Below are 13,552 nucleotides of genomic sequence, written 5' to 3'. Positions count from 1 at the left end.
AAGGAGGGGTCAGAATCGGAAGAGGTAGGCCCCCTTTAGTAGCTCGCATCAGCATCGATGGCCATAGAGGTACACGAGCCACCCCCTTGCTAGGGCACCAGCAGCACCTTCAGCGCCACCCCAGCAGCCATTTTCAGGGACTTATTTTGGATGTGGTGGGATAGGGCACCACTTGTCTGAGTGCCCCCGCCCTCATCTACAGCCACCGAGAGCACCACAGCAGCCGAGAGCACCGCAGCAGCCCCCACAGCAACAGCGACCTTATCAGCAGCGACCGCAGCTACATTAGTCGCCGAAACTCCAGCAGTAGCAGAGACAGCAGTACAGGCCACCGCAGAGGCAGTAACAATACCAGAGACCTCAGAGGCGACAGGCACCTCTCCAGCCAGCTCAGGCTAGATTCTATGCGGCTCAGCAGGACCCACAGGCTTCCGAAGGAGTCGTTGAGGGTATACTTCCTGTCTCTTCATGCATCGCCCGAGTGTTATTTGATTCCGGTGCTTCGCACTCATTCATGTCTGAGGGTTTTTACCGATCGACTGGATTGCCGATAAAGTCTGCTAGTGAGGGATTGATCGTATCGATGCCCTTGGGGAAGACTACAGTATTAGGGCATTTTTGTTCGTCTTGCCCTGTTCTAATCGGTGATATCATTTTGCCCGCTGACTTATTCGTGTTGTCGATGTCAGATTTTGACGTTATCTTAGGCATGGATTGGCTTACCAAGTACCACGCTATCTTAGACTGTTCCGCGAGGACGGTCACGTTCTGCATACCAGGCGTGCCACAGTTTTAGTTTGTCGCCGAGCCTAGAGGAGAGCCGTTGTCATGTTTGATGTCTTATACAGTCGAGGAGCCCGTTAGCTTGTGTATTGATCAGTTGCCGGTGGTCTGTGACTTCCCTGATGTGTTCGAGGAGATTCCGGGATTGCCGCCGCGCTATCATATTGAGTTTTAGAATGATCTTGTGCTCAGTACCGTGCCTATCTCGAAGGCTCCGTACCGTACAGCACCGATGAAGTTGCGTGAGCTACAGCGCTAGTTGAACAAGTTGTGTGAGTTGGGATTTATTTGTCCAAGCAGTTCATCGTGGGGAGCACCAGTACTCTTCGTCAGGAAGAAGGATGGCTTGTTGAGGCTCTACATGGATTACTGGGAGCTCAACCGGGTCACGATCAAGAACAAGTACCCGCTCCTGAGGATAGACGATTTATTTGATTAGCTGCAGGGTACACAGTTCTTTTTGAAGATTGACCTGCGTTCCGGTTATAATCAGATTCGTGTCCGAGAGGAGGACATCTCGAAGACGGCTTTCAGGACGTGTTACGGTCATTTTGAGTTTCAGGTCATGTCCTTCGGACTGACCAATGCGCCCGCAGTCTTCATGCAGTTGATGAATGAGGTCTTCCGTCCATATCTCGATCAGTTTGTTGTGGTCTTCATCGACGACATTCTGATATATTCGAAGACCTGTGAGGACCATATACAGCATCTGGAGATCGCTTTGCAGACCCTCTTTGCCCACCAGCTATATGCAAAGCTAGAGAAGTGCGAGTTCTGGCAGGAGGAGGTGAGATTCCTCGGTCACGTGGTGATGAGGGAGGGTGTCGCAGTGGACCCCTCGAAGGTTGAGGCAGTACGCCAGTGGAATCAGCCCACGACTGCGTCCGAGATCCGTAGTTTCCTCGTTTTAGCGGGATACTTTCGGCGTTTCATTAAGGACTTTTCCCGTATTGCAGCCCCGTTGACTAGGTTGACTCGGAAGGGTGCAGATTTTGTTTAGACTGACGCATATGAGCAGACATTTGTGGAGCTGAAGGACCGTTTGACTTCCGCTCCTGTCCTCACTCTTCTCTCTGGGAGTGATGGACTTGTTGTATTTACCGATGCCTCACGTATTAGTTCAGGTGCTGTCCTGATGCAGCACGACAGACCTGTAGCCTTCGCGTCCCATCAGCTCAAAGTCCATGAGCTGAACTACCCCACGCATGATTTGGAGCTGGCAGCAGTCGTCTTCGCACTGAAGGTGTGGAGACACTATCTTATGGGGTCAGGTTTGAGCTCTTCTCTGACCACAAGAACTTGAAGTATCTATTCTCTTAGTCCGAGCTGAACATAAGACAGAGACACTGGATGGAGCTTCTAAAGGACTATGACTTTGACATCCAGTACCACCCAGGTAAGGTGAATGTGGTGGCAGATGCCCTCAGCAGTTAGCCACGAGGCCTGGTGGCACATATGATGATTCAGGAGTGGAGGATGCTCGAGGATATAGTAGAGTACGACTTTGAGTTTAGTCTGCAGTCTTTTATCGTTCAGCTATCGAGCCTATCGATTCAATCCTCTCTTGTCGCAAGGGTGATCGAGGCTCAGCAGACAGATGAGTCATTACAGGATTATCGAGCAGAGATAGCATCTGAGAGTCAAAAAGATTGATTCTGATGGTGAGCTTCTCTTCAGAGGCCGATTTTGTGACCGAGGCACATCGATCGCGGTTTTCTATCTACCCTGGCTCGACGAAGATGTATCGTGATATGAGGAGACAGTATTATTGGGCGAGGATGAAGCGCCAGATCGCCAGTTTTGTGGCCGAGTGTGACACATGCCAGCATGTCAAGGCAGATCATCAGAGACCCCCTGGTCTATTGCAGCCGTTGAGCGTCCTGATGTGGAAGTAGGAGCACGTATCTGCAGACTTTATTATGGGTTTGCTGAGGACCCAGTGCGGTCATGACGCCACCAGGGTTGTCGTGGATCGTCTGACGAAGTCGGTACATTTTCTTGCGATCCGTGCGACTTGGCCTTTGGACCGGCTTGCGAGGATATTCATCGAGGAGATTGTGAGACTGCATGGCGTTCCAGTCTCAATCGTTTCTGACCGAGACTCGAGGTTCACGTCTCAGTTTTGGAGGAGCCTTCAGAGAGCGATGGGCACTGATTTGCAGTTCAGCACCGCGTATCACCCGCAGACAGATGGCCAGACCGAGAGGGTCAATCAGATCCTTGAGGACATGGTTCGGGCCTACGTGATTGACTTTGGGGGTAACTGAGATGAGCATCTGCGATTGGCTAAGTTCGCATACAACAACAACTATCAGGCGACCATTGGCATGACTCCTTTTGAGGCATTGTATGACAGACCATGCAGATCTTCGAGTTGTTGGACCGAGGTCAGAGAGCGACGTCTCCTAGGTCCCGAGCTTGTGCAGTAGACGTCAGAGGTTATCGATATCATCAAGCAGAGGATGTGCACAGCTCAGAGCCGGCAGAAGAGTTCTGCTGATCACCAGCGTCGTCCCTTTGAGTTTGATGTAGGGGACCACGTGTATCTCAAGGTCTCGCCCATGAAGGGCATTGTTCAATTTGGAGTGAAGGACAAGCTTGCTCTGAAATTCATTGGACCTTTCGAGATCACTGAGCGCATTGGCGCCGTAGCCTATCGGCTTGCCTTACCATCTCAGTTGTCTGACGTCCACAACATTTTTCACGTCTCTATGTTGAGGAAGTGTGGGTTAGACATCATTCCTATTATTGATTGGAAGCCGTTGGAGGTTTGTGAAGATGCTTCTTACATTGAGCAGCCAGTTCGTATCCTTGATTGGAAGGAGCAGGTCCTCCGGACCAAGGTCATTCCCTTGGTGAAGGTTCAGTAGGGTCACCATTCAGTTGATGAGGCATCTTGGGAGCGCGAGGCAGAGATTCGAGAGCGCTATCCCCATCTCTTTGATGATTGATTATATGTTGTATCTTGTATGTTGGCTCTGATTTTATACAATGGTGTCTTATTTCCTCTTCTATTATGAGTTATGTTTACTTGCAATGATTGTGTAAATTTTGAGGACAAAATTTTTATTTGGAGGGGAGAGTTGTAAGGCCCGTATCTTAGTCTGTATCGTTCCATTGGCTTCCGCGATCCTCCCGGTCGAATTTCGGCAATTCTCGACCAGTATCCAATGTTTGCGTACAATCCTAAGCCGGGTCCCACATACCGAAGTCGGTTCGAACCAGAACTTGTATCATAGCGACCGCATCATCGCCGCGGTTCCAACGCCGCGACTCGCGCACCCAATCAATGCCCAGGCCAGGAGATGTGAGCCAGCGTTCGTTCCGAAGAAACGCCGTGTGTTATGAATTTCGAGGGAATCTTTACAACATGTCCCATCAATCAATCAATTAATCAATGTCAAGCACAACCATACCTCAAGCACAACAACCCATCCCTCTTTTTCCACAAGTCAACCCTCTCTCTCCCCACCCATTCCTCTTTTTCCAAAATTCAAACTCACCCATACCTCTTCATTACAACCACCACTCCATCCATCCCTCTTATTATTTTCTTTCTTTTATTTTCTTAAACACTCTCCCAAGTAAGAATTTCATATGTCCAAGCTCCTCTCTCCCAAGCCAAGTGTGGCCCACCCTCTCATCTCTCATCCCCAACATCAAAACTCCATCATCCACCGTTGGAGGTTGATCATAGAAGCTAAGGAGGCTAAGGAAGCAAGGAGAAGGTTGGTAGGTGGGTGATCCACCGTTAATTCTCTCTTTAAGGGACCCACTTATGATGGGACCCACTTGATGTATGTGTTTGTGATTAAAGAGGGGCCCATAGTGGCAGGGTCCCTCCACTCCACCGATCTCTCTCTATTTCTCTCTATTTCTCTCACTCACTCTCTCTCTCCCCCTCTTTTCATTGTGATGGTGTGGATCCCACCAATATGTGTTATATCTACCCCATCCATCAACATCAGACGGTGTGGCCCACCCTATTGTAGGTGATGATCCACACCATCCACTGTTTAGATGGACCCAATACACCCTTCTTTCTATATATTATATTTTATATAATATATATGGTATATATAATATAATATATATATTGTATATATATAATATAAGATATATATTATATATGTATATACATGCAGGTGGGCCACGTGCATGTTGGACCCACCATGACGTCCCTGTTTATCCAGGCCGTCCAGTGTCTTTGGACGCTGGACGTGATAAGGTTGGCTAACATGGAGTGTGTGTACTGACATGGGAGTGTACTAACGAGCAAACAAAAAAAAGGGAAGGGAAGGAAATGGTGGGCCGCTCATGCAGGCCCCACCTTGATGTATGTATATAATCCACGCCGTCCATTTCATTGCTCAGCCTATTTTAGGCGTTGAGCCGAAAAATGAAGTTGATCCCATTTTCTGGCGGGCCATACCATAGGAAATAGCGGTATTACCATTGAAACCCACTTTGATCCTTCTATTTGCCAAAAACACATTGCATATTGGTCTCATTTCGTCGATCATGGGCCGTAGAATCCAATGGCTTGGTTGGATCGATCTGATGTGGGCCCTACCATGGAAAAACCATGAGAAAATGGTTTTTTTGTTTTAAAAAAAGAAGAAGCAGCGTCCTGCACTGGCGGGTGGATGGACAGGCTGGACCCACGATCTAGCTGTGGGCCCCACACACCCCACCATGATGTGTGATTTGTACATCCACGTCGTCCATTTGTTGGCCACCCTCCCTGGCTGTGGGCCACCTAAAAATAAGCCATATCCAGTGCTCAGGTGGCCCATGACAGAGGAAGCAGTGGGATTGAATGTATACTATTGAAACCCCTTTTTGGGGTCAAAAGTTTTGAATCAAGATGATATTTGTTTTTCCTCTTCATACGGGTCAGTGTGACCTTATCAACCGTTTGGATGACATATAAACATTACAGTGGGCCCCATGTTTATGTGGCCTTGTCAACAGATTGGATGAGAAATAAATATTACAGTGGGCCCCCAGGTCCACATGACCCTATCAACAGGTTAGATGCAAACAAACATTATGGTGGGCCCCAGGTCCACGTGACCTCATCAACAGGTTGGGAGGAAAATAAACATTACAGTGGGCCCCACGTTTCTGTGACCTTGTCATGGTGGGCCCCACATGGCACCCATTGATGTATGTATTGTGATCCACACCTTCCATTAGTGTGGGCCCCACCATGAAGTATGTACCTCATATATGTCGTCCATCCTTCCCGCCCCTATGGGATCCACCATGATGCATGTGTTGCATCCAAACCATCCAACCATTTTTGAAAAAAAATAATTTTAAGGCTTGAGACAAAAATAAGATAGATCTATTTATCATGTGGAATACGATGCACGGTGAGGATTGAACGGCTACCATTGAAGTCCCTTAGGACCTTACGATCAGAATGAATGGGAAATAAATGCTATGGCAGGCCTTGGGGATTTTAATGGTGGGAATCATTGTCACCACTTAGATTTGGGCGTGGCCCATGAGATGTGGCCCATTTACCATGTTTATGGCCCAGGTTATGAGGCCCATTGTGATGCATGCAAGGCCCATGGATTATGGCCATTGCATGTATGTAAGGCCCAATTGGTGTGGCCTATTCGATATATATATATATATATACACACACACACACATATGAGGCCCCTGTGATTAGGCCCAACTTGATGTATTTGTGGCTCGCCCATTGAGGCTCACCTTGATATAGATATGGGGCCCATGCTATGCGGCCCACTTGATGTATTTGGGTCCTTGGGTCGAGGCCCAATAGGATGTACTTAAGGCCCATTGCAATGTATGATTCATGGCAGGTCGTGCCTTGGGAGCAATGTTGGTTTGATGTCCACATTGTAAGGAGCAATGTCCACATTATGACTCTCCATAGGGCCCATTGATAGGCCCATACTTGTAGCACATAGGTCGTCTAGGCCCGTCTTCGTTATGACAGAGCCCATCACCACATAACATGTTTAGTATAGATTCATGATTCATGAGCATACGCATCATATGTATGCTTGATATGAGGAGTGACTGATCATAGCATATGCCTTCGGGCAGATTGTTTATGGACTCCCTGATAGGCGGAGTTACCCTTTATGAGCGCGCGGTACGTGCAAGATTGATGCATGACTGGTAGTGTGATTCATGCACTTTGCATTTGTATGGCATGATTTCTATACGCCCTAGCAACATCAGGGTTATGACCTCCACAGACACATCATGAATGGTAGGATCGGATACCGAAAATATTGTTAGTAAGCATCGGGGCACCATAGATGTCCCTAGGTGAAAATCCATAAACCTAATGGTACCAGAGGATGACTCCAACGTCAAGACCGAGTGGATATATGAGCGCACGAGGGCCGAATACCAGGCGGCCGCGTCTCCCACTTGTCGTGGTCGGTTGGAAAGGGGTGTGGCCTTACTCGCCCGAGGGTAGGGGGCAATACTAGGCTGAGTTTGAACAGCTCGTGAATGGGTCCGCTATCAACGTGCCGGATAGGTATTGGCAGACTATCGGCCAGGCGGATAGTGAGGTTTCTTATGCTCACTTGGACTATGCGGCTAGGAGAGTGGCATGCCATTTGAAGTGTACTAAACCCCGATGAATATCCAGAACGAGAACTGTATTGATATATGATGAGGATTGGCATGCTTGAGTTGCATCTCGCATCGCATGGCCGTGCAATGGCCGATAGCGTTCATATCCTGCACCGCATAGTCTTGGTACGGCTAATTACATTTATGTACTCATCAGCATGATTCCACATTACTCTGACCTTATATTCTGAGCATGCTTATATTGCGCACACACTTACACCGCCCTCTAAGCTTTTTATAAGCTTATACACGATCGATGCGTGTAAGTGACGCCAGGATGCAGTCGCAACCATAGTCTCGCCGCAGTTGGAGGATACAACCGAGCTTCTGGAGTTTTGTTACTTTCACTATATTGTATTTTCCTTCATACGCATTGTACTTAAAAGTTTTTTATCATAGTGGATTTTGTGATGGTGTTCTTGTGGTTATTGTTCGTGGGTTATGCTTATGGTTATGCTCATTACTAATCAAATCATGCTTGAAATCCTCCTTGTGGGATCCCAGGTACGAAAACTGGTAATTGGGTGCCAGGAGCCGAGAATGGGGTTCTACGGAGGCTGTCGGCACCGGATTCGGCGATCGAAAATTTTGTGAGCCCGGTTTCTGAGTTTGGGGCGTGACATAGCATGCCTGCATAAAAACACTGATTGACTAATAATAAGTTAGCAGTCCAACATCTAAACTAATTTCTTACTATTGAATCATCAATTTTAAAACTTTTCATAAAATATATTAACAATTAAACATCTTAGTAACCCAATATTCTTCTTATTATAATATGATAATGTCTTTTTCTTATTAAATTCATTGTTTAGCATAATATGAAATAAAGATAAAGAAACACATCTTCTGATATAACCGATATGAATACAAGTACGCTCTTAACCCAAGACTAATTATATCCAGAGCTTGTTTAGAAATGTAATCAACAAAGTAACTTTGTTTGAAAATATTTCTCAACATAATAACTTAGTAATGACTGAGGTAAGACAAACCACCATCTAATATTTGTGATCTAACTTGGATGTCTCTATGGATCCTAACCCCGAGATACTGGTTCTTGATTGTATGTATTTCTGAAGCCACATCTTTCATGCACATTCGTTCTCTTGGAAACTCTGAAGAGCACAACACACCGATTTTGACCATTGAAATCAAGCATTCATGCATTTTATTTCTTGTATTGATATGATTTCCATTGCCTTGAGTAACTTCAGTGTATTCTATAAGCAGTCGTGGCTCAACAATCTCCATTACTCGTTTAGGCAAAGCCAACTTAGCAAAATGATGAAGGCTTAGATTGTCCATAAACATGCCATCAGTTGGCCCCTTTCCAGTGATCATCTCCAATAGAAGGATTCCATAGCTGTAAACATCTCCTTGTGTAGATGCTTTACTGCCCATTGCATATTCTGTAATTTATACATCTCATATTAGAATGTAAGCGACCATTTGGATACAAATAATATTCTATTTAAACAAGTAATTAACATTTTTTCTATTCTAAAGATCTAAATTTCTAACATCAATTAGTGTGCTATGAACTTTTAAGTGCTTACAAAGATATTCAAAATTGTTCAAGAATTACTAAAGTGAAAGAACTTAGCATGTCAATCATCAACTGAACAAAAGACTTATTGTTATGATTTTTGTGTAACACATATCTTAACAAAAGACATTATAAGAAATAATTCTTTATATCTTACTATGATGTGATTAATGTGGGGTGCAAGTGAGTACTGCTTTGTCTATCTAGACCTTGTTGGGTATATCCTTTACATCCGAGGTCATTCTTTCAGGATGCGAAACCAGATAAAATCAGGTTCAGGTAAGATTTACCAGTATTCCACATTCAATGTACAAGAGGTGGCCTACTTGATCACAAGAATGATCAAGCCAACCCACATAATGAATAGGCATTAGTCATATGTGGAGGCCTATAAAAACCTAAGCCATTCAACAAGTGGGACCCAGTATAAAAATACCATGCCAATACAGTAAAAAGTTCTATTAATTAGCAATACCTATGGGAAAATTTGGAAGCTTAGAAAAACTTGACTATTGTTTCATGTTCAAGGTACATGTGGTTGATCAATGTACACAAATCTACCTATTCAACTCAGAAGCATAATCTTATCCCAGTGCATATATTTGACATGGTCCCAACTCATGGATGGCTATGATTTTATCGTGCATACCATGATCACATGTGTACTTTTCCGGTACATGCATCACCAAGAGAATCCATCCATATGAGAACCTAGAGAAGTGAGCGTGAGCGTGAGATGCTCCAACCACATGTATGCTTTGAATTAGTATATTTGGTATACCTCTTAAAAGTGCCCATATGAGTGGATGAGCCTTACTTTTGTGCAAGATTGTCTTCATGTTGGGATTACCTTGTCCCACACACCCAAGTAGATTAGCGTAGAGATATGTAGGGGTCTAGAATACCTTTTTGTCCATACAATTACTAGGGGTGTGGTCTCACCTTTTGGGGGTGTGTGTAGAGAGAATGTTTCATGTCCAACTAGTTGGACCACAAGTTACGCTCTACCCAACGGATAACCTACAACCTCTTAAGTGAATGCGACATCCAACCAATCCAATAGGTTAGGCCCACCATGAGGATCATTTGCACTACAAAAATCAGCTCCATCTACCCATCAGGTGGATCACATCTATAAAAAACAATGACCATCCATTGATAAATAGACTTGCTCAATTATTTGATGGTTGATTTTTTCATGAGGCAATCCTTGTGATGGGGCCCATCTATTGCACCGGATTAGATGCTTATTTGAAATCCAACTAGATCACGAGGTTTGTCACTGTATTTCACACCAGGGTTCAAAAAATCACATCCCCTTACATGATTTAGGTAGACCACACAATTTGAAATAATACACAGGGACACACTCACCTTCCAAACTGTTTCAATTCGTATGGCTCACCTGAATCATGGATGGGTCTGATTTTTGAGCCTCGGCATTATTTTAGTGTGCGAGCTAATGGTTGGAGTTGATTTCATATTACCATGGTAGTGGACCCTCTAAAAATTAATGGTTGTCCTCTCTCCTAACTTTTAGTTTGATGTGGCCCACTTGAATCATAGGTTAGCCTAATTTTTGGCCCTGAATCTTACTTGGGATGATGAATCTATAATGATCGGAGTGGATTTCACAGTGGGCCATAAAATAATGGTGGGCATCCCTCTCCCCAATTGCTTCCCTTGGAATGGTTCACCTAAATCAAGACCAGTCTGATTTTTGGACCTTGGGCCTAACATGAACTAATGCATCCGTTGGTTAGAATAGATTTCATATGCATATCAGTCTCCTGTAAAGGAAATAGCCAGAATAGGTGGGTGTGCGTTTGTTTTCATATTTATGTATTCATATACAAGAAAGTAGATAAGGTAATAGACAAAATTGTTACCTGGAGCGATGTATCCAACAGATCCCTTGATTCCAACCGAGCTAGTTTGAGAAACCTCAGGTAAGAACCTGGCTAGCCCGAAATCACCCACACGAGCAATCATGTCATCATCAAGAAGAATATTGCTTGGCTTTAAATCTCGATGAATGATTGGCGTTTGGCAATGATTATGCAGATAATCCAGTGCAGAAGCCACATCAATAGCTATGTTTAGCATTTGAGTAAACTTCAAGTTCCTTCCAAGCTGCTCATGACCATCTGTGTGCAACCACTTGTCTAGACTTTCATTGGGCATGTACTCGTAAACTAGAGCTTTAAAATCATTGCCCTTGAAATCAATGCTTACACAGCAAGTTAAGATCTTAACAAGATTCCGATGCCTAATGTTTTTTAAGGCTTCGCATTCAGCCATGAAGCTCCTCAGAGCTCCTTGTTGTTGAAGGTTGAATACTTTCACTGCTACCCTAGTTCCATCACGATCTAGAGCCCCTTTATATACAGCGCCAAAACTTCCGGTGCCGACCAAATTGGCAGAAGAGAAGCCATCCGTTGCTTTAAAGAGTTCCGCATAAGACATGGTGACGAAAGGATCCTCTGCAGAAGGCACATCAACAGGTTTCCTTCTTGACTTTCTTACCCAATAAAGAGTGGCAAAGATACATGATACTAACATAAGGCACAGGACAATAACAACAACTGAGATTTTTACTTTTGATGCAAGAGACTTTCTCTGTTTCTTGGAAGCTTGGCTAGAGCATTGAGGCAAATTTAATTCTGGAATACCCCCACAAAGCTTATTATTTCCGAGCACTGAAACTTCACTGGCATTTCCAAAGACCCCTTGTTTCGGTAATTCACCCTCAAAATTATTGAAGGATAGATTTAGAGACTCTAGAGCAAGCTTCTCCAGATATTTTGGAATCTCCCCAGAAAGGTTGTTGCGTGAAAGATCCAGGTATCGAAGGCCTCTTAGAGTACTAAATGTTGGAGGAATTGCTTCTTGAAAGAAGTTTCCATCCAACAAGAGATACTCTAGGCTGAGACAATTGCCTAGAGAGCTTGGAATTTCTCCTGACAATTTGTTATTCGAAACACTCAATTCTGAGAGAGTTTTCAAGTAACCAACTTCGACTGGCAAACTATCGGTAAAAGAGTTATTTCCAATGTGAAGTTCAATCAAAGATGGAAAGATGAAGAGCTGTTTGGGTAAGCTACTGCTGAACTTATTACTGTGGAGGTATATGAATTGCAGGTTTATGCAATTACCAATAGTTGAAGGTATGCTCCCCGATAGATTGTTTTCATATAAACTGAGTACCAACAATTGGGAGATGTTGCCTAAGGAAGACGGAATTTGCCCTGATAATTCATTTGCTTCAAACCAAAGCTTCCTTGCCTTGTTAAGCTTCCCAATACCAATGGGAATAGTACCTGTTAAAAAGTTATACCCCATATCCAGTACTGTTAAGCCGACAAGATTCTGAATCCAAGATGGGATGCTTCCGAATATCTTGTTGTCTTCCAAAGATAGCCAAGTCAGTTGGGTCGAAATATTAGACATGGAGTCGGGCAACGCACCGCTGAGATGATTACCCGCTACATCCAGCAGCTGTAAGCTACTGCAATTGGTCAAAGAATCAAGAAAAATCAAGTCATGAGATTTTCCAATTCCAAGTTTATTACCCCACAAACGTAACTCAGACAGACCCTTGAGGCTTCCAAAATTCGAAGGTACAGATCCGCTAAAGCTATTGTTAGCAAGATCAATAGTTACGAGTCCTGAAGCATTGGATAATGAAATTGGTATGGGTCCTGTGAATTGGTTTCCTCCTGCGTGAAGCTCTTGGAGATTAGGAAGAGTGAGGCCTAAGTTAGGAGGAAGGTTTCCATGCAATCTGTTCAATCCCACGTCCAAAAACTTAATAGAGGAGAGATTGTATAGCTGGGGTGGAATCCTACCTGACAGTTCATTTTGACCAATGTAAAACAACTCTAAGCTTGCCAACCGACCAAGGTCATCTGGTATGCTGCCATCCAGACTGTTTCTAGTGAGATGAAGGAAAAGGAGAGACGAAAGGTTTCCAAGTGAAAGTGGGATGCTTCCTGTAAGATTGTTCTCACCAAGAGCCAATACAGTGAGTTTCGATAGAGAGCCAATCTCAGTTGGAATCCTCCCTGCCAACCAATTCTGCAAAAGATAAAGGAATTCGAGTTTCGAACAGTGAGTCAGATATGTTGGAATTTCTCCGGTGAGTGTGTTATTGTCCAGACCGAGATACCACAAGCGGAACAGCTGGCCCATCTGTTCAGGAATCGGTCCGCTGAAGAAGTTGTTTGAGAGATCGATTCTCTTGAGGAAGGTGAGGTTCCCTATGAAGGGAGATATGGGGCCCACCAAGTTCTTGTTTGTGAGATTCAAGGCAGTGACCCTTTGAGGATGGCAGTGACCCTTTGAGAATGACTCCTTGCCAGCGACAGAAGTGGAGAGTATGGTTCCATGAGCTCAATGAATGGAGAGGATCGTCGGTTATCAGATCTTTAAAGTGGAGCAAAGCAAGGTGATCGGTTTCGTTGGAGAAGTGAGCGGCTGATGCGAAGAAGCATGGAACGTGAGTGGAAGAGAGAAGGAGAAATGACCAAAATGCCAATAGGGTCATGGGTGGGAGCTCCATAACAGTGTTTGTGAATGAAGGAAAGCCAA

At 44.6% G+C, this 13,552-nt stretch overlaps 1 protein-coding gene across 1 annotated transcript; it reads right to left on the bottom strand.

Annotated features, from left to right (window-relative positions):
- Positions 1-8,382: 8,382 nt before the first annotated feature.
- LOC131254925 (putative receptor-like protein kinase At3g47110) lies at positions 8,383-13,552 on the bottom strand. The gene is made up of 2 exons (XM_058255629.1): positions 10,852-13,552; positions 8,383-8,825 (listed from the first exon to the last, which is right to left on the bottom strand). Exons 1-2 carry the CDS (start codon positions 13,151-13,153, stop codon positions 8,383-8,385), a joined length of 2,745 nt encoding a protein of 914 aa, XP_058111612.1. The 5' UTR covers positions 13,154-13,552.

This window comes from Magnolia sinica, chromosome 9, assembly GCF_029962835.1.
Source record: "Magnolia sinica isolate HGM2019 chromosome 9, MsV1, whole genome shotgun sequence".
NCBI lineage: Eukaryota > Viridiplantae > Streptophyta > Magnoliopsida > Magnoliales > Magnoliaceae > Magnolia > Magnolia sinica.
The sequence above is the reverse complement of the archived record's forward strand: the minus strand, read 5'-3'. Positions and strand labels throughout refer to the sequence as shown.